At 40.8% G+C, this 22310-nt stretch overlaps 1 protein-coding gene across 1 annotated transcript in view; it reads left to right on the top strand.

Annotated features, from left to right (window-relative positions):
- The window catches only part of LOC138815351 (NEDD4-like E3 ubiquitin-protein ligase WWP2), a 118666-nt gene that overhangs the window by 74997 nt on the left and 21359 nt on the right, over nt 1-22310 (top strand). Inside the window, exons 8-9 of the mRNA XM_070004685.1 lie at nt 5379-5586; nt 19834-19923. Of these exons, the coding sequence (XP_069860786.1) occupies nt 5379-5586; nt 19834-19923 (298 nt within the window). The remainder of the gene's footprint in view (nt 1-5378; nt 5587-19833; nt 19924-22310) is intronic.

Raw genomic sequence — 22310 nt, 5'->3', positions numbered from 1 at the left:
GGCAGCCTGGACTTTAGAAGCTCTTTCATGTCTATCCAAAGGTACAGAAAGATGTTCCGTGTACTGTGGAGTGGGTGGGGACAAGCAGAAGCTCTCTGCTTTGGCCATGCAGGACAAAAGAAGGTTTGAGGATGTGAGCCTTGTGAGAACCAGTTCCAAGATGGCGGTGGTAGGAGCTATGCCTCCCAACAGAGGTTTCACAGACATTCAAGATTTATTTAACAGCTCTTTTGGCTGTGTGCTGCAGTTATGCATGCAAAAGAAATTTGGGGTAAAACCAGAATTGAGTTCCAGGTGGGTTTTTTTTTCATGTTGTCACAACTGTGAATTTTTTTTTTTAATAAAATGAAAGTGAGTGGTAGCCTGTCTATATAGCTATAATATTTCTAAGTTTTAAAGTGGTGGAACTGAGAAATAGACTAATGGTATAGCACTTCATTGAGACTTGTATGGAATGATTTACTTTCTAATTCTTTATTGAAAACTTTACCCAAAAAATTACATTTGTTACTGCCTCCTTAAATGTAATTTCCATGCACATCAGTCACACTGGCTGTGGTTGAATCCTGACTCTTTTGTGTAGTGTGTATAAGAGCAGTGACTTACTGGGCAGTAATTTCTCATTCTTTTTTTGGGGGTGGGGGTGGGGGTTGGTTGTGGGCTTGAACTCAAGGCCTAGGTGCTGTCCCTAGGCCTCTTTGTGCTCAAGGCTAGCACTCTGCCACTTCATCCACAGCACTATTTCCGATTTTTAGTGGTTAATTGAAGATAAGAGCCTCACAGAGACTTTTCTGCCTGGGCTGGCTTCAAACTGTGATCCTCAGATCTCAGCCTCCCAGGTAGCTAGGATTTACAGGCATGAGCCACCAGCACCTGGCTCATTTTCTCATTCTTAAAGTGAGAAAGAATATGTAACTCATAAATTTTATTATAAAGAATAAGCTATATAAGTCATAGAGATTGGCATATAGCTTTTGTCTTTATAATTTCATATAGTTATAATTATGCAACATGGGAGGGGAGGGTTGAGTAGGGGGGGTGGGGGACGATGGGATGGGAAGGGGAAACAAAGGAGGAGGCTACAATGCTTGATAAGAAATGTACTCATTATCTTGCCCATGTAATTGTAACCCCTCTGTACAGTATTTTCACAATAAAAAAATAATTATGCAGCATGGAAATAGGTGGTTTCACTTTATTATCTTTTTATATATGCTTCCACTTACCTATATAATCTTTCTATTTACTTTTCTTTTGTATATGTGCTGGTCCTGGGACCTGAACTGAGGGCCTGGGTGCTATCCCTGGACTTCTTTGCTCCGGGCTAGTGTTCTACCACTTTTTGGTGGTTAATTGGAGATAAGAGTCTCATAGACTTTCCTACCTGTGCTGGCTTCAAACTGTGATCCTCAGATCTCAGCCTACTGAGTAGCTAGGACTACAGGCAGGAGCTATCAGTGCCTGGCTATAGGATATAATGTCTGGGAAGGCTAGATCTATCTTACTGTCTTTTCTCTTTGGTAGTGCATAGATTTTTCAAAACAAATTCTAGGCTTTGAAGTCTTACAAGTATGTTGTAGTATGAGAATTGTATTAATCTCTATATTTTCTGGAAATGGAATTTAGTCATCCCATCAGTCAGTTACCAGGGTATAAGTTTGTAATTTTCTGTGCCTCTTTTTTCCATGTAATCTCCCTGCTTTCATGAACATTTTTTTTTCTATTTTGGTAGCTTTTGTGTATTTGTGACTGAGCAACTGCATTGGAAGTGCAGATGCTTGCATGTCACAGGGGAACAATTCTGGCTGCTGTACTGTGGATCACATTAGGAGCTTATCTTTCATGGAAAATGCCTCTGTTGTAGCTGATCACCCTCCATGTGTCTGAGGTATGGACTAAAAAGACGTGTGCACACCAGGAGCCTATGCCCTCCCGCCTGGATGTCTGGGAATGCAGAGTGAGCTGGCAGCGTGTCTAGGATTAAGAAAGAGAATTTCCAATTGCTGATCTTTTTGTTGGCTAACTATAGCTAGAGTGTGTCCTAGTCTTAAATGAATATGTGATTCATAAAGACGAGTATTTAACCACCATCACAGAGGGAATCTTGTGAAATATCCACAGTTAGAGAAACCAGAGGCTGTTCAACTGCCATTTTGCCTACTTAACCCCACCCACACTTGGTGCCCTGCATTTCTTCCTATCCAGGAAAACCACCTGAGCCACCTTCATTTCTTTCCTTCTTCATTGTTTCACCTCAGGGTGTTCTGGGTTTGAGCACTGTTCTCCTGCTTGCTGAATATGTGGTATTTCTCCAAGTTGCCCTTCAGTAAACTTCAGTGCTGTTTTGGGGGAAATGGAAACAATATCTTCCTCAGGAGGCTCTTGGGAGGATGAAGGATGTAATAAAAGTATATTATATCTACTGAAGGCAATGAAGGATCCTGATTGCTGTCAGTACTAAGTGCCACCTCATTGTTTCATTTTCCTTAGAAAATGAACCTTAGTGGGAAATTAGTAAAATCCAAATAATGTTGAATTTAGTGAATAGTACTATGCTAATTAATATTTTACTTTTAACAGATGAGCCATGGTTATATAAAATTATAATATTGGGTGAAGGTACACCCAACTTTGCTATATCAAAATTTATTCTAAAAAATAGAATATTCAATAGTATTTGGAAATAAATGCACATGATTTTATTTCAAATATCTTCCCCCCCATATCCTTATTTTTTGGTGGTCTGGGGTTTAAACTTGGGGCCTTCTGTTCTACCGTTTGAAGCAGATTCCCAGCCCTTTTTGCACTGGTATTTTTTGAGAAAGGGTCTAGTTTTTTTTCCCCAAGCCAGCCTGAACCATGATCCTCCTATTTATGCTTCTCACTGTAGCTGATATATGTTTACCACCATGTCCGACTTTTTTTTTTTTTGAGCTGGGCAGTCTGTACTGGCCACCAACTATTATCCTCCCAAAGTAGTTAGAATTACAGGTGTGAGCCACTGTGCCTGTCTTCAAATGTCTTTTTCCCCCTAGATTGGGTTTATTGAATGAGTATTTATTGACTAGGTGTTTTATCAAAGCTGTTTTGCCAAACATTGTAGACAATGTAAAAAAGTATAAGACTAGTCCTTCATAATTTTAAGAAAAAGAGGTGAAGCCACATTTGAGCTAAGTACCAATGGATGTCCCAGGGGCTGTGGGCAGTAAAGCTGAAATCACAAGTGCTGTGATTCTTCACAAGGGATGAGTACTCTGGACTTAGTTCTCCTTATAAATTTTAGAATGAACGTACCTAGCTCTGGAGAATGCAATGATAGGATTAAAAAAATGGAACTGAGTTGAATTTATAGATTAACATAAAAGGAATTGCCATCTGTTATGTGTTACTAGCTTGACTGAGATAGACTAAGGAATACAAATATAAAGTCTTGCATTTATGTTATGGGAAACATGAACTGCATAAGATTTAGGCATTTTTTAAGCAAGTAATTTTGCACATGTGCCAGATAGTTTCTGTACTGGGGAAAAATTGAATGAATCAACCAGAGGCATCCCTTGCATCCTGTCTTTTTCCTACTTGTGAAGATTAAACTTGATGTTACATCCTGTGAAGGCTTGTAGTTTCAGCTCACCAACACTCTCATGTTTAGCCATTTTGTATCCAGTGGTTGATCAGAATTATCAAAATCTTGGATCACAATAAACAGTGTGCAGAGAATCTAAATATGAATGAGTGAAGAATGGGTACTTTCCATCTTGGATGCAGGCAAATTTAGATGCAACATGCCCCTTTCAGGTTACTTAGCTTCTGATAGTTTCTTCAGTGTAAATAAAGTGTGAGCCATCAATGGTACCTAAATTGTGGGATTGTGTATGAGGTTTAAAGGAAACAACTTAAAAGTGTTTTGCACCTTGGCTTAGCACATAGACCCATGCTCTATAAATGTTAACTAATCTAATTTAGTTTAGCAATCTGACTCTGCTGGTCTGGTGGCATCTAATTTATTATGTTCAGTTCCTCATATTATTTAGGGGAGTGACAGAAGACAGCTGTGAGAGGGCTGCCAAATGATAACCACTGAAAGAAATAGATTTCTTATTAGAGAAGAGGACTAATGCAAAGCATGAAATATACCAGATGCTTACTCTGAATTGTTTTTGAGGTTCAAGACTCAGACTAGCTAATGGAATTCTGATTAACAAAAGAAGAAAGTTTTTTGCAGATGTATCTGCTCAACCCTGCTTAGGTTCCATAGTGGGCCCCTGTCAGAAGAAATGTTCCAGGAAAAATCTAGATAGCCATTTGAAACTATAAAACAAGTTTCTGAGTTGGAGAGGTGAGGCTAAATAATGATTAGGGTGTTTTCTAATGCAAATTAATAGAAATGTACACTTACATAAGCACATGTAAAAATTTCTCTGCATATGACTCATCCATTTTTCTAAAATGCCAATTTTTAAAAAAAATCATTTGATAATTTTTTTTAAAGGTAATGATGTTGCAATGCTCTGGGGTCCTTGTGGACATATACAGTAGTCAGAGCTATGGAGAAAATAGCAAAATAAGGAAACACAGGAAGTAGCTTACTTCTTTGTCTATTACCTATGAGAGCAGTCTTTAACATTTGATACCCCTTTTATTTAGAATGTTAATCCTAGATTCTGTCCTTAAGCATAGATCTTAAAGAAAAGTAAGCACATTACTGGAAGTGTTGTTTGTTTGTTTTTTGCCTTTTCATGTGTGGAGTTTTTTTTTTTTTTTTAAAGAATGTGTGTTTGTCTAGCAGACAAATGACAACTGTACAAAAAACAAGGATGTGACCCTGTGAATTTGGTTTCATTTACCAATGTGGTTCCCTTTTATCTTCATCTTTTCTTCTTTCCCCTCCCTCTCCCAGTATGAGGGTTTAGAGCCAAAGGCCTTGTGCTCCTGCTTGGCTTTCTTGCTCATAGCTGATGTTCTTCCCCTTGAGATACATCTTCAGCCTAGCTCTTGCTGGTTAATTGGAGATGGAATCTCAGACTTTTCCTCCTGGGTTGACTTCAAACTTTTGTCTTCCAGGTCTTAGCCTCCTGAGTAGCCAGGATTATAAACATAAGCCATTGGTGCCTTCTTTTATTATAGTCAGTATAACCACAATATATTAGAAAAGGCTAGTACAGTTATATGGAAAGATAGTATTTGATATATTTATTTCAGATTCCTGATTACTATAACTATAAAACATTTTATAAAACTTCTTGTTGTCACCTAGCAACTGCAGATGCTACATTTAGCGGAAACTGCAGATGCCCATTTAGTAGAAAGCTTAGTCAAAGTAAGCACACATTCTTATTCCTAAGACGATCTTTAAAGTATGGTTTGTGCATTTTCAGTGAATGAGGAACCTACTACAGCCCCGGATCCTGAAGAACCTTCTGTTGTTGGTGTCACATCCCCGCCTGTCACAGCCTTGAGTGTGACCCCAAACCCCAACACAACATCTCTCCCTGCTCCTGCCACACCGGCTGGGGGAGAAGAGCCCAGTACTTCAGGGACACAGCAGCTGCCTGCTGCCCAGGCCCCGGATGCCCTGCCTGCTGGGTGAGTAGCCTGTGGTCCCACCGCAGTGCTTTCCTCCTCAAAGACTGGGCCTCCTTCACCAGGTCAGAAACAGCATGGTTATTTATTACCTACTAGTAGCCGGTAGTCTCTAGGGAGACCTCCATGTATAGAAGGGGAGGGAGGTGTGGAAAAACTGCTTGTTCTACATAAATCTGAAAAGGAATCTAAATCATCTGGACAGAATCAATGCTACCTTATGCCGAGACTTGAACAGCTTGATTCAGAGTGGCTTCTGTGGAACAAGGAACTCATTTTGCCTTTTTGGATCTTGGGAGGGTGTTTCCCTTGATCCCATGTAGAAAGGGTTTTCTCTCTGGAATTTTATCTTCACCTATGGGGCCTTGGATTGTTGGTGGTTAATTAATATTGCTATGTGCTATTTCTATAGCTGGAGATGATGATACCATAGCTCCTAATGTTTCATTTTTTTTCCCATCCTTTTAGTTTGGAATTAAACTAGTGGTTAGACCTTTAATGAGAAGATGATCCCAGTGAGCCAAAGGGAAGTTCAAGTTTGAATGTATAGAGGGCAGAGTTCGAAGAACCAGGACTTGTAAATCAAATAGACCTGGGGTTGAATCTGCCCTTTCATCCCTCCTATGTGATCCTGGGCAGCATCTGCCATTTTGGTAAGGTAGAGATAATGAGCTTACACATCTTTCTAGGAAGCTTAGAGACTTCCAAGAAAGTGGTGTATGTGAAGCACTTGCTGAACAAAGTGATTGTGAAAGAGACAAGCATTCTCTTCCTTAAGGAAGAGAATGCTTCTGAAACTGGGAAATGAACTCTTAGCAACTACTGACCATGGTCAGGACCAGTCCAGTTTTACCTTGGTTATCAAGATGGTAGGGAAGAAACTGATGCCGAGAGTGTAACAGGCCCTGATAATCCAGCTGAAGTTGGTTTGGTGATTGTGGATGTCCTCTGAACCTTTCTGTATAGTTCATGAAGGAGAGAAAGGAAGAATCTAAGAACTCTTGCTTGACATACAATGTGCTTTATTGTTCTGAAAGCCATTTCTGAAAGCCAGCCATTAAAAATCCTAAACCTGAAGGCATATGTGATTTTTGGCCATGTATACTTGGGTACACTGTTAACTCCAGTCTCTTAATAAAGTATGTTGATCAAATAAAAAGTATTTCAAATACTTAATGCTTTGACCCTGAGACAATTGAAAATGTTGAAAGGCAGCTCTTAAAGTTTAGTTTTGGGGGGGATGGGGGGGTAGTCAAGTTTTTGATTTTGTGAAAAGATTATTAACCAATTGCATATGTCTAACTACTCCCTTCAGAGATTGCTTTTCTCTTTTATGTGTGGTGCAGAATACTCAAAAGACCTTCGGTGTGTAATTTCAAATCTCTATGCTATAATTTGGGGGGAAGAGAGCAGAACCATTTTGGCAGAAAACAGAGAAAATGGCTGCCTGTGTCCCCAGTGAGCTGTTTGTTTTCTTTCCACTGAGCAAATGCCTGGAAGGCCGGCCTCAGTCCTGTGTCAGTCACAGGCAATTAGGGCTAATGGCTCAACATGTCTTTATGTAGGGCGTGTGTGAAGGTTACTGTTCTCCTGGACTGGGCACTTCCTGTTTCCAGGCAGCTGGAAAACTCCAGACTCTGTAAACGCTCTTTATTCTCAGTCTGGCGACTTGAGCAGCCCAGAGAGGCTCATTCCCCTCCCTCATCTGGCCAGAGGCTGAACCACTTTTCTGAGGAAGAGTCTGAACAGCTCTTTTCCCTTGGAACATTTAGGAGGTGACAAGGCCTGTGTGTGGGTCTGGGGTAGCTGTTACCTGCTTTAATATGTATGATGGTCCTGAGAAGGGTATGGAAGTCACAATTTCCTAGCTTACAAAGGCTATTAGGTGCCCATCTGTATGACAACTAGGCATGCTCAGTCTCTTTGAGGACTGTCTCAGGGTTTACATAACCTGTTTTCTAACTAGGGATGACCACCAGCCCTGCTGAGTGTACAATAGTGAGACAACAGGCTTTCCTATGTCTTGTCTGTGTTCAAAGCAAGAAAGGACATGGTTTCCACAGTGACCTTTGGATTCATAGACCTGCCACCCCTGCCCATCGCACCCTAAATTTGTGTATAAATTTAAAGACCCAGATAAGTGGATTATTAACTTATTTATGGTATTTTGGCTTCAGGAATTAGAGACTAATGAGGGAATGAAATCTGTTATGTTAATTCAAATAGCACAGAGGGTATTGGTGATAGCCCAATAGAAGGGCTGCCCATAGGAAATGAGACTTATTACCTAGTCTTTGTCTTTTGTGAGTATATGTGTGTGTGTGTCTGTGTGTGTGTGTGTGTGTGTGTGTGTGTGGTGTGTGGTGTGTGTGTGTGTGTGTGTGTGTGTGTGTGTGTGTGTGTGTATAAATGCAGCACCTACGTTATTTACTGGTACTCTGGTGACAGTCTTGATTTTACATGTTCCAATTCTTTTTCTTTTTCTTTTTTTCTGGTCCTTAGGGCTTGAACTCGGGGCCTGGGCTCTCTCTGAGCTCAAGGCTAGTGCTCCACCACTTGAGCAACAGTGCCACTTCCGGCCTTTTGTTTATATGGTACTGAGGAATCGAACCCAGGGCTTTATGCATGCTAGGCAAGCACTCTAACACTAAGCCACATTTCCAGCCCATCCAATTCTTTATCAAACAGGATATTCATACTTTTTAAGATATATCAAGTCCAGGACTGGTATTACAAATGCAGAACAAGAAATGATCTTGTGCTCAAAATGGTCTACCACTGTATTCTCCTTTGGTCCTTCTGGTTACCTCACCCATTCCCTTGGGTGAGATTCCAAAGGGAATCTCATGCTAGTTCTCCTTTCTGTATCTTCAGCCTATTGTTCCATGTCTGAAACAAAACCCGTCATCCTATTAACCTCATCCTGTCTAGAATCTGATTTCCCTCCCAAATATAGTGCCACCATCTGCCCAGCCAACTCTCAGGTTATTCATCTTTTATTTCTTTCTGACATCTGTCCAGTTATCCAGCCCCACCTCTAGTCCTCTGGATTATGCTTTTAGTTCTCCATTCTTCTTAGCATTTGTTCCAAGTGCAATTTAAATGCTTTGCTGAGTGGCTGCCTGTTCTCTAATACTATTAGTGCCGCTAGGCAGGAATTATGTATTTCCTATTACCACCACATGTCTAGCATTTAGTACAGTGCCTGGCACATCACAGGACTCTAGGAAATGGTTAAGTGAATGAATGATTCTATCTCTAAAAGAACTGTCAAATCTTCCCCTTTGACTACATGCTTTTGCCATATCCCAGACTAAGGTACCATTCTCTGTCACTCAAATGACCTGTTCTTACCCTTGTCCAGTTTTTTAAATCTTTTAAATTAAAATTCTGAGTATGTATGACCTTTCACTACTTGAAGTACTGTGTGTGGGAGCTTCCTATTATTTTATTTTTTTATTATTATTTTTGTTAGTCATGTGGCTTGAACTCTGGGCCTAGGTGCTGTCCCTCAGCTCTTTAGCTCAAGGCTAGCATCCTACCACTTGAGCACAGTGCCACTTTCTGGTTTTCTGGTGGTTTATTGGAGATAAGAGTCTCACGGACTTTCCTGCCTGGGCTGGCTTTGAACCACCATCCTCAGATCTCAGCCCCTGAGTAGCTAGGATTATAGGCATGAGCTATCCTATTATTATTATTAGGGATAAATTCCTAAATCCTTGAGCAAGTCTGAACAGTTTTCTCCTTGCTTCCCTTTGGTTCGACCATTGCATTCTACCCTTTCTCCAGGCTGAGGACCCTCCCCCATGCAGGACCTTCTTCCTGAGAGTGTCCTTAACATTTTGTCTGTTAATTTCTAAATGTCTTCAACTCTCAGCTCCATTGGTAATACCTCTGGGAATCCTTCTCTGACCCTTGCATGTATGTGTGTGGCTCTTGTCACACTGTGATCATCACCCTACTGGTCTATAGATAGCAGGAAGATAGATAGAAGAAAGTAGAACAAGTTGGATGGCACAAGTAGGCTGCCAAGACTTATTTGTAAGTAATAAATTAATACATTTAAATACTATCTTTAAAAAATGTTTCCTTTACCTGGATAAATGTATTCTGCTTCTTGAATGTTTCAAAGGAAGAGCAACTATGACAAGAATATTACATTTTCTTCCCGCCAGCAAGGAAGTTGAGCTGAACACAATTGTTAACTGGGTTTCCTAGTTTGGGGTTCAAATATATCCCTGGAGCATGGCTCCTCTTTAAGGAGAAGTTTCTTAGACAAACTATTGTTTGCTAAGGCCTCCAGCCAACTGTTTCAAACTTAATCTTCTCAACTCCTCAGTCTTCCTCAGTGAACAACGGGATCAAGGTTCACTTGGGGATTCAAGGGTCTATTTTGCAGGTTGCGGGGCACCCTTCTAAAATTTCCAGTCCAGGAGACTAGCGGTAAAGAAGTCACACATCTCTGTAATGTATGTAAGCCCTGAAGGCCTGAACTAGGCAAGTTCAAATACAATACTCAATTATTTCCCTCTTTCCTTTTCTTGAAACTTTTCTGGAGCTTTTAACTTGAGCAGGACAAAAGAAGCCCTTGCCAGGGTGTGGAGCTCCCAGGCTGCAGGGCTTTGAAGGGATGTGTGAGATATAGGGGTCTAAGCAGGGGGTAATGGGAAGTGAGTCTGCGTTAGTCAGCTGTCTGGTTTTTGTCAACTCTGAGCCCACTTTGGGGACTGAATGCTTATTGACAGACCATGTGTACGTGGCTTCGACAACCCCAAGCGCACCCTGGTCTCTGCAGCTCTCTGCGTTCCCTCCTACACAGAGGCACATTATTTCCCCCTGGCAGCCAGCACACGACTGTGGTTTCTTACATAAGGGAGGGCGTTGTGTTTGGACTGCTGGCTTTCCCTCAACCCTGCAGTTTCACACCATGCTTTTGCTCCTGCAGTCATTGGCTGCCCTGTTTCCTGCCTCACAGTAGAATTAATTGAGGAGGGGTGTTTTCTAGATCTTTTGGATTTGCTATCTGCCCTGCCCCCCCAAGACCCAAGAGGCACTTTCGCTAGATGGTCTTTGAGACCCTATCAAAGATGACAGCCTTGTGACAGTTCTTTGGTGTTTTGTTTGTAGAAACACTGGAAAAGACATTAGAATTTGAAGTGTGTCTGCTAAGCTCTGAACAAACCTCTATCATTGAGTTCCATTCCAAACTCAAGTTCCGCACTGTCCCCAGAACCTTACCCTTTTTGTTTTTTAAAATTAATTAATTTACTTTATTGTTACAATAGAGGTGATATACAGAAGGATTATGTTTACCTGAGCCAGGTACTGAGTATATTTCCTTCTGTACAGTGTCTTCTGTTCTCTCACTCTCCCAGTCTCTCCTTCCTGTCCCTACCCATGAATTGTATAATTCACTTTCACCAGTGTCTAGTGAGCTTCGCTGTTGAACTTTTTCCACTCTTTTCCCTCAGTACCCTCCCCCAACCCTCCTAAAGATACACACTTGAATATATTATACATAAGGGAAAGCAGACAGATCATCACAAAATAAAAAATATAAAAAAGATATGAATTAAAACAAAAAAAGAGAGATATCTTGGAGTTCGTTTCGAAATATATATTATTTTATGCTAATATGAAGAGGCATATAGGCATTGCACCTTTGTGTTTCTCTCTTAAGTATCCTTTTTTGGTCTCACCGTGTTTACCCAGAGTTTTATTTTTTATTTATTTATTTATTTTTGGGTCCAGTCGTGGGGTCTGAACTCTGGGCCTGGGCACTGTCCCTCAGCTCTTCAGCTCAAGGCTAGCACTCTACCACTTGAGCCACGGCGCCACTTCTGGCTTTTTTCTTTTTGCTTATGTGGTGCTGAGGAATCAAACACAGGGCCTTAGGCATGCAAGGCAAGTGCTCTACCACTACCTTCCCAGCCCTACCCAGAGTTGTAAAACAACACTTCTAAGATGTTTTGTAAGGAATTGGCCATTTTACTGCTGTTTTGTTTCAATGTATTTTAAAAAATTTCAATGTATTGCAGAACCATGCTTTTTGTTCTACACTCTGTGCAAGGGGGTGAATTTGTGAATTCATTCATTTGGATGTTGTGGTGATGTTAAAGGCACAAAAGTTTCTAAGTGCTAAGCAACTTGTCTGGTCCTAGGACTGTTTACAGTTTAGGCTGTGGATCACATTTTGAGTAGCTCCAGATTAAAGGATTATATTGAGAGATTTGATGCCTTTCCCTAGCATGTTTTAGGGCTGAATATAGTTTAGCTCTTGACCCTGAAAGGGTTTTACATGCTTAGGTAATGCTGAATAGTATGCATCTGGCTTCCTTCTCATCTCAGAATAGAAGGCTTTTTCCAAAGACATCGTTGGTCTAATGTCCCAGGTCGTTGCTCTGTGTCTGTGTGTGTAACCATGCATAACTGTTTCCATTTTCACTATACCTCTTGAGAGCATCTCTAGAGCAGGAGTATTGTGACCATCTTTGCATTCCCACCTCTCAGTATAATATATGGCTTCTATGGAGACAGATAAATATTGGTCAAATGGGTACTCTTTAATTTTAATTTCCTTCTTTTTTGCTTTTCTTTTTATACTAGTACTAGGGCTTGAACTCAGAGCCTGGTGTTTTGCTTAGGTTTTTTTTGTTCAAGGCTGGCATTAATTACTTGAACCATACTTCCAGTTTTAATTTCCTTTTTTTTTTTTTTGGTTAGTGTGGGGCTTAAACTCAAGGCCTGGACGCTGTCCCTGCACTCTTTGCTCAAGGCTAGCATCTACCACTTTGAGCCATAGCTCACTTCCAGTTTTTGAGTGGTTAGTTGGAGATGAGTCTCACATAATTTCCTGTTTCCTTCCTGGGCTAGCTTAAAATCATGATCTTCAGATCTCAGCCTCCTGAGTAGCTAGGATTACAGGCATGAGCCACTGGTGCCCAGCTTAATTTCCTTCTTGATCTCATTATAAAAGCTCATTGATATAAAATTAGAAAAGAAATAGATCAGCAACAACAATAATGTAGTACAGACTCACCCAGATTTAATCATTGACATTTAAAAATTATTCTAAACATTTATAGTGTGTTGAGGATGGCTAAATTTTATTCCTAGATTATTTTATGTAGTCTTCACAACACTATACTACTTGTATAGCTACTTTTTTTTTTTTTTTTTTGCTGGTCCTGGGGCTTGAGTTTAAGGCCTGGGCTCTGTCCCTGAGCCTCTTGGTGCTCAAGGCTAGCACTCTTCTACTCAAGGCTAGCACTCTTCTACTACACAATGACACTTCCAGCTTTTTCTGAGTAGCTTATTAGAAAGAAAAGTTTCATGGACTTTCTTGGCCAGGCTGGTTTTGAACCATGATCCTTAGATCTCAACCTTCTGATTAGTTAGAATTACAGGCGTTAGCCACTGGTGCCTGGTCTTTTATTTGTGTGTGTGTCAGATGTATGGCTTGGGCTCAGAGGGCCTGGGCACTGTCCCCGAGCCTCTGTGCTCAAGGCTAGTGTTTCTACCACAGTGCCACTTCTGTTTTTTTTTTTTTTTTTTTTTTTTTTTTTGGTTGATCATGGGGCTTGAACTCTGGGCCTCGGTGTTGTACCTTAGCTCTTCAGCTCAAGGTGAGCGCTCTACCACTTGAGCCACAGTGCCACTTCCAGTTTTCTGGTCGTTTATTGGAGATAAAGAGTCTCACGGACTTTTCTACCTGGGCTGTCTTTGAACCAGGATCCTCAGAGCTCAGCCTCCTGAGTAGCTAGGATTATAGGTGTGAGCCACCGGTGCCCTGCTGCACTTCTGGTTTTTGAGCAGTTCATTGGAGATGAGAGTCTTACAGGGACTTTTCTGCCCAGCTTGGCTTTGAACTGCTATCTTCGGATCTCAGCCTCCTGAGTAGCTAGGATTACAGGTGTAAGCCACCAGTGCCACCTATTTTTTTTTGTTGTTGTTATTTTTGATGGTACTAAGGATTTTTTCATTGAACTCAGAATTTCATACTCTCCCACTCCAGCCACACTCCTAGTCCTTTTGGCTTTAGTTTGTTTTTTCAGATAGGGTCTTTTGCCCAGGCTAATCTTAAGACTTTGGCTCCCCTACCTCCAGTTCCCAAGTACCTGAGAATTATAGTGTGTGAGAGACAGTGTGTATATGTGTGTATGTATGGTTTCTTGAGACAGGGTTTTGCTCTATAGCCCAGTCTGGCTTCAAACTCTCCAGCACTATACCTCCTGTGTTCTGGAATTACAGGTGTGTGCCACTATCCCCATGTTGTTTGTTGCTTTAAGGTTTGTTTTGGGCCAGGTATGTTGGTATACACTTGTCATCCTAGCCCTTGGGAGGCAGCGGCAGGAGAATCAAAGCCAGCCTGGGCCACTAGTGAAACTGTTTCAAAAAAAATAACAAAAGAATGCAAACAAAAAGATTTGTCCTGGAACTGGAATATGTACATTGTACAAATGAAGATTTTGAATTCTAGTAGATAATTAAGAAATTACTTTCTCAAGTCTGCCCACCAATTCGTACTCGTGTGTGTTTGTGTGTGTGTGTGTGTGTGTGTGTGTGTGTGTGTGTGTGTGTGTGTGTGTGTGTGTGTGTAAACTCTCCAGCTAATACACTATTGTCAGATTTTCTCAGTGTGGCCAGTCTAATGGTGTAAATGGTATTTTGGTGTGTGTGTGTGTGCGGTTTTGAGTTTCCTTCATCACCATTGACATTGAATCTCTTTGTAATGTTTTATTTGATTCTTAGATTTCTCTTTTGGGAATTATCTATTCATTTATTTTTTCCATTTTTCTATTTGCCTTTTGTATCTTTTTAAATTGCAGGATTCTTAATATTTGTTGGATAGTAATCACTTCTAAATGATATGCACTACAAATACTTTTGCTCAGTCTCTATCTTTTCACTTTGTGGTGACTTTTATTGTGTTGGAATTTAAACTTTTAAAGCCAAATTTTTCATATTCTTCCTTACTCTGGAATTCTAAAAATTTTACATATATATATATACACCTCTCATGTATTATTGATTTGCTATGTATCTTATTTCACTTCTTTAAAATCATGGTGCAATGTATGAGCATTGGCATACCATTGTTTAATTGACAGTGTCCTTTTTTATTTTTTTTTATTTTTTTAAATTTTTTTGGGTCCGGTCGTGGGGCCTGAACTCTGGGCCTGGGCACTGTCCCTCAGCTCTTCAGCTCAAGGCTAGCGCTCTACCACTTGAGCCACAGCGCCACTTCTGGCTTTTTTCTTTTTGCTTATGTGGTGCTGAGGAATCGAACCCAGGGCCTTGAGCATGCAAGGCAAGCGCTCTACCACTGAGCCACCTTCCCAGCCCTGTCCTTTTTTTTTAGCAGTGTATTAAATACTCATATAACCAGTGACATTTTAGATTTAATAAGAAAAGCATACATATTTAATTTACACATAACTTAAATTATCTTAAATATGTCATTTACTAAATAGCTTTTCTACTCAATGTATTGTAAAAATTAGAAATCAATAGTCATCTACAATTTTATTTTCAAATAATGAATAACTGTTGTGGGAGTAACGTCATTTCTTTGATCAACTTTAGATTGCTTCAGTTTGCTTACAGCATTTATAGTGTGATATGATATATATGCGTACAGTTCAATTTCTGACACATAATTATTTCTTTAGGCTATATTCTAGAAGGAAAAGTTGATGTGCTAAAGGACATTCATACAGAGAAGACCTTCTTGCCAAATTGCTCTTTAGAAAGAGAAGACCCTTTTCTGGCTCCCATTAACTATTTTCAGACTCTACATTTCCAACTTTTTATATGAAAGTAAATGTGAAAAAAATTGTTTTCATGGACACCTTGTCCAAGAATTGTCTTGAAAACATATTTTGAGTGTTTCCAACTTCCATTGAAGAGCTTTGGGCATTTTTCCAAATCAGAGAAAATGGAATGACTTGAGGAAAAGGAGAAGAAAACCAGACTTAAGTCAGGAGCCTCAGTAGCTGGTACTCTGATATACTGAGCTTAGAGAGCATAAAGCGCTGGTTGTTGATCGTTATTAAAGGCTAGTTCAGTATTTCAGAAAAGGCCCTTGGGGGGAAGGATGCAGTTTAAAACATTTCCTACTCAGTTGACAAAGGATCTCCTAAAGCCGTGAAAGCTGTGAGCAAGAGGTATGTGCCACTGCACACAGGTTTCTGACTCATAAAACAGGCTAAAAACATCCCTTCGCAGGATATAAATCTTATGTTTCACCCCGGAAGTGGCCAGAGTTTGTAGGGGGTAGGATTTGTTGGTGAAGCATCCATAATAAAATATATTTTATTTTAAAAAAAGAAAACACAAGTTTTATGTTGTTTTGCCTGTGGGGAATTAACTTTCTGCATAGACAGTTTTAGGAAAACTTGAATACTTCCAGAATATTCTTCTGAAGTTCATCTTTTGTCCAACCCCAGCAAGATATCATTTCTCTAGGGTATATAAAGGTTCTGGCATGACTTTATTTTCTAATGGAGAAAGTGTATTTTGCTTGAGAGCTTTACTACTGCCCAGTGCCTGCGTTAATGAGAACTGAGCAAACTAATGACTAATACAAATTAATAATGCACTTACTAAGAGAATTTTTGAGCATTTTATTATGTATATCTTCTTTTTCTTTGTTCCTTCTTGGTTTGGTGGTACTGGGGTTTGAACTTAGAACCTCATGCTTGCTAGACAGGCACTCTACCACTTGAACCTTGAGATATAAATTTGTTAGGGTCATTTCAGGAAAACTTCTTTAATACTGATATTCCTTGTCCAGCATTAACCCCTCCCCAAAAAGTTGGGTAAAACTGCTACTACTTTGGGTAAAACTGCGATTCTGTCTACACACAGGGAGATCTGACTAAGACATTGATTGATTGAGATGGTTGAATGCACACTTAATGGGAGATAATAGAGATCTTTTAGGAAGCCTTCTACAAAAAAAATATGGTTCCAGTGACCAGACAAAGTCTTTTCAGATAATACAAGAGAGAGATGATTGCCATCATCTTAATAGGCAGTTCTTTTAGTGTTTGACCTTTTGGTGATGGTGAGTGTGGGAAGTTTAAGGTGTGTGGGCAGAAGGTATAACCATCTAAAGGGCACCTGTAGGAGTAATGGTAATCTAGGTAAAAGAAAAATTACCTGAGATTAGTTGTAACCGAGACTCCTTGTTAAGTGCTTTCCAGCACAAATACCCTGTGCAGTCCACAGTCAACTCTACTCACTGAAGGCCAAGGAGCCATTCAGTTCTTTGAACACTGTTTCTGAGAGCATCAAAGAAAGCTATTCAGCCAGAGCAGATATGGCCCACGTGTCCAAGATGCAGCATTGAGGGAGACCCATGGGCAGTTGGATTGAAAAGCCTTTTCATCTCTGTGTGAAGAAGAAGCTTGCAAGGGACAGAACTTAACCCCTGACAGGGATGTGCTGATGAAAAGTCAATGCCAGTATCATTTTCTTGGCAAGGGGAGGCCATACCAAGAGAGTCGGGAGGCTTAATCTATGTGGGTCAGCAAAAGCGGGAGACTCATGTGGCTGGCAATAGAAGTGACTGACTGTGCTGCATGAATGAAGGGAAGAGATTTGTGTGACTCCTGAATAGCTGTGCAGGTTAGGGAGGAGTGAGAGTTCTCTTAAGAAAGGGAGGTAGACCAGGTCAGGGATCAGGGAGGACCCACACGGACATTTAATCTGAGCAGGAGTCCAATTTAAAAGGAAAAATGTAGATATGAAAAGGGGCTGTGCAAGAAAGGTCTTGTTCCTCTGGTAATAACTATTTTCTAGCTAAGCCAGTTGAGAGGGTTTGTAGAAGGACATGGAGTCTTGCTGGACAATAACAGTCCCTGAAAGAGAGACTTTCATTTCTAGGATCAGCTGTGATCAAAGATGGGAAGGGCAGATCTCATCTGGGCCTGGGCTCAAAAGAGCCACCGAAATCATAGATGATAAGAGAGGAGGAGTTAACTCAATTTTGTTTGCAGCAATGCATGGAATTTGAAGTATTCTTCTATCTTCCAATTTAAAAATTAGGCAAAATATAATAAAACCAAAAATTTCCTCTTGTGTCAAATGTAAATGGAGTAAAAAGTAAATATCCTTTCCCTTCCTTTTTCTTTTTCTTCCTTTCCTCCCTCCCCTCCCAACTCCCTCCCCCTCCCCTGTCTTCTTGCTTTCCTTCCTTCTTTCCCCCTTTTCCCTCCATACTAAGGATTGAACCCAGGGCCTTGTACATACTAAGAAATATATACTACTTGAACCTCCTTTTGTTTTTGTTTTTGTTTTGGTTCCAGTCCTGGGGCCTGAACTCTGGGCCTGGACGCTGTCCCTCAGCTCTTCAGCTCAAGGCTAGTGCTCTACCACTTGAGCCACAGTGCCACTTTCAGCTTTTTTCTTTTTGCTTATGTGGTGCTGAGGAATCGAATCCAGGGCTTCATGCATGCAAGGCAAGCGCTCTACCACTGAGCCACCTTCCCAGCCCCTCCTTTTGTTTTTATTTTGTTTTTACCTTTACTATTACACCTACTGTAGGTGTAATAGTAGAAGTTATGATACATTTTGGCATGCAGTCAGATCTGCTATAGTGTAAATAGGGTTACAAGTTACCACACTATGCAGAAATTGTATAATAAACACCAAAGGGCTTATGGAGGAAAAATGAGTTCCAGGCATACACAGAATTTGTCAGTGACATGCAAAAGAGCTAGGAACTTACCAATATAACAATTTCCCACATGTTAAATAATTTAATGATGTAACATCACAGTCAATAGGGCTCTTGTCTTGGAGTAAACTGCTTGTGCAAGTAGATATTGCAAGGAGTGGGACTTATGGGTGTTTATATCAAGTTGGCCATAGAGGGTTAGCTGAAATCAGACAGGAGATAGAATACTAGGTATAGATAGTGAGGCAGATAATGTGGTAAACTGAGATAGCTTGTACGTGTCTATAGGTTTTGTATAGTATTTATGGCCAGGTTTGCTTAGGAAATTTTCTATGTTCATCTAGTGTTTATTACAGATACAGTCATGTCTTTGTACGTTTTGCTCACATCGTTTTCTGGAACAGATTCACATTTTCTTATTTTTATTTTTTATTTCAAGCAGGGGGGGGGTAGGAAGGGAAACTAATTGAAGCAGCAAAATCATTTACTGCAAAGCTGTACTCAGCCCAAACAAATAGACGTTTTCAAAACAAGCACCTCAGCACAACAGAATACATAGTAGTTTCTCTGAAAAGGTGCTGTCTTCCCCTAAGCAACACCCAAATGCAGAAGAAATCGAAACAAATGAAAACATAGAGGCTCCTGGATCATTAACATTTTTTTATAAGGTGGTAGATATTATATAAAGTTTTTGTATCCTTTATATATGTTACCATATTGTATGTTTAATTGTAGGCTGTACTGTAGGTAAGTGGAGTGGTCAGACTGTGTATGAGTGGCAGGAGTACAGGGATGACATTAGGCTGATTTGTATTTCCTGCTCATGGGGTCTCTGCATCATGTGTTAGCATTGTCATTCTTCCGTTAGCACCGATGAATCACCTCACCTCAGCACCCTGGTAACAGTAACTTGCATCCAGACTGAACCTCAGTCTGTAAATAATTGTATGTCATGTTTTTGGACCCATTCAGATCTCTTAAAAAAAAAAAATCCCTGTTAGGACTGGCGAGTTTCAGCTCAGTAGTAAGTACTTGACTAGCATGGTACATAGGCTTCCATCCCTAGCATGACTAAAAAATGAAAAGCAAGGACATCTTCTAGTGAATTATTTTAAAAGGAAATATGGCTATAAATATATATAGTGTTAGAAGAACAGGTGTGGCATTATAAATTTAGACTTTACAAGGTACATTGCAATCGTCTGTGTAGGGACACACATAAAGGGTGGTTACTGTAGTCTCCTCAACAACTCATGGATGGGCCTGGTGACACATGCCGATAAACCTTACCATTTGAAGGGCAGAGGCAGACGTATGGCCAGTTTGACGCTAGCCTGGGCTACGTATGCATAGTAAGATCCTGTCTCACAAAACAAAATGAAACAAGCATACCTGGAAGCTACCTTAAGTGATAGCATGGAACTGGTGTGACCAGTGGGTTGACTTTGAACCTCATATTTGGTGTTTCCTGAAAATTTTTCACACCTGTAGTTAAGGACTGCCTTTCTAACAGAAGCTATACCTTGGAACTGTGTATCTCATTCATCATCCTTGGCTTTATCTTCCAGGTGGGAGCAGCGAGAGCTACCCAATGGGCGTGTCTATTATGTTGACCACAATACAAAGACAACCACCTGGGAGCGGCCTCTCCCTCCAGGGTAAGGACACATGTAAAGCCTTGAGACTTTAGAACTGGCAACAAGAGACTCCCAGGGCTTCTCCATCATTCTCACCATCACTGTCTGTTTTACCCTGTACTGCTGACTGATGTCCCTGGGCTTCATTAAATGATATTGAGAACTGACATGACCGAAGGCAAAGGGTCTGGAAAAGCCTCCGGGCCTTAGTGTTTCCTTGGTCCCCAATCATGTCACCCACATTAGGTCTGGGTGTTCTCTATATGGTATTAGAGTATGATGATATTTATTCTGATTTATTTGATTGCTTTTCCTATCCAGTTACCTGAATTCTGCTCTCATTTCTTAGGACATACTAAAATTCTTAGAAAATTGCTAAGGAGAAAACAGGTACAGGGAGATTGATTTAGAAAGAGCATTTATGCACATCACTGTAGAACCTGCCCTGAAAGGCACAGTGCTCTTGTTGTTGTTGTTGTTGTTGGTGGTGGTGGTGGTGGTGGTGGTGGGGCTTGAACTCGGCCTGGGCACTGTCCTCAGCTCTTCAGCTCAAGGTGAGTGCTCTACCACTTGAGCCACAGTGCCACTTCGTTTTCTGATGGGTTATTGGAGATAAGAGTCTCACAGACTTTCCTGCCCGGGCTGGCTTTAAATCATGATTCTCAGATCTCAGCTTCCTTAGCAGCTAGAATTACAGGCGTGAACCACCGGTGCCCGACTCCACAGTGCTCATCTTACAGCTGGACTTGGTGAGAACACAGCTGAGTTCTCCAAAGCCGAGAGATGACAGCGGCTTCCAAGGGAGGGAAAACTGCCCACGTTTAAGGAGAAGGGGTTTGATTCCCTGTTTGCCAGGGACAGAAAGTACTCTGTCAAAAAGGAATGTGTTCTGCTCATTCCCCACTGGGGCAGCCATGAAGGGCTCTTGCATAAATACGAACATTTCACCACCCAAGTTTGCAGAGGGAAGGATGGTAGTGCTGGGGACTCTTGGGCAAGCTTCGGTGCTTAGCTTTTTCCAGCTACCAGGCGTGTGCCAGGCAAATACCACCTCACCTTCTGGCCCTAGAAATTTCCAGTAGAATGCTCGAGTCTCCCTTCACTTCCTTACCCACCCGGGAATGGAACTCATCATTTGTCATCATTACTGTTCACTTTGTTTCCTAAAGTCAAATGATGTTACCAAAGTTAAACATTGACTTCTTAATAAAAAAAAAAACCAAAAAACAAAAGCCAGTTCACTATTTGATTGTGGAAATTTTCATATAATGGAAAGTTTCAAGTATGTGCATAATAGAGAGGATAGTAAATAAGTTAAATAAGTCTTCACATATTTACCATTTGTTTCAGCAACTGTAAACTCATAGCCAGCTTTGTCTCAGCTGTATCAAGGGTAGGCCTCTGCCTATTTTTTAACTTGAACTCTAGGCTGGGTGCTGTCCCTACGCTCTTTAGCTCACGGTGAGTGCTCTACCGCTTGAGCCACAGCACCACTTCTTGTTTTCTAATAGCTCATTCCTGCCTGTGCTGGCTTTGAACCACAATCCTCAGATCTCAGCCTCCTGAGTAGCTAGGATTCTGTAATCCTAGTGGCATGAGCCACTGGCACCCAGTTTTTTTTTTAATTTTTAATTTTTTATTTTTTTTTCTAATTATCTTTCTTTTTATTAGCAAGTATTGGTTGTACAAGAAGGAGGTTGTGAAGTTCCCATACATGGATACAATGTATCACAGTCATACCCCCTCCATAACCTATCCAGTCTTATTTCCAGTTAACACTAAAAAGCCAGAAGCAGTGAGGTAGCTCAAGTGGAAGGGTCCCAGCCTTGAGCAAAAAACTGAAGTGACATTACCAGGTCCTGAGTTGAAGCCCTAGTACAAGGACCACCACACCCAACAAAAATAAAACATTCCATGGGAATGAATGTAGATCTTGTAACATACAACTACAGAAAATAGTAATGTCTGGCATTGAGCTTCCTTAAATTATAAATAACATGAGGAAACTGTTAGGTTTTTAAAAAGAGGTAGCCGAGTAAGAACTGCACCAGCACGCACGTGGTATTCAGGTAAGGGGTAGTAGACCTGCTGGGACCAGGCAAGGTTGGCACTCCACATGGCTGGGAAAGGCCTGGGAATGAGAGAGAGCTGGGAAGAGAGGAAAGAGAGAGAGAAAAGAGCCAGAAAAGAGCAGAGAGAGGGGTAAGAACAGTAGCACTCACGTGGTATTCAGGTTAAGGGGTAGACCTGCTGGGACCAGGCAAGGTTGGCACTCCATGTGGCTGGGAAAGAGAGAGAGCAAGAAAAGAGCAGCAAGAGGAAGAGAAGAAGAGCAAGAGCAAGAGCAAGAGCAAGCCTGTTTTATTTTTTTAAAGTGGTGTTAGGAATCAAACCCAGGGTCTGGTGCA

The sequence above is a fragment of the Dipodomys merriami genome, unplaced genomic scaffold (assembly GCF_024711535.1).
Source record: "Dipodomys merriami isolate MVZ:Mamm:240054 unplaced genomic scaffold, mDipMer1.0.p SCAF_64, whole genome shotgun sequence".
NCBI classification, from domain to species: Eukaryota; Metazoa; Chordata; class Mammalia; order Rodentia; family Heteromyidae; genus Dipodomys; species Dipodomys merriami.
This window is presented reverse-complemented; position numbering and strand designations above follow the sequence as displayed.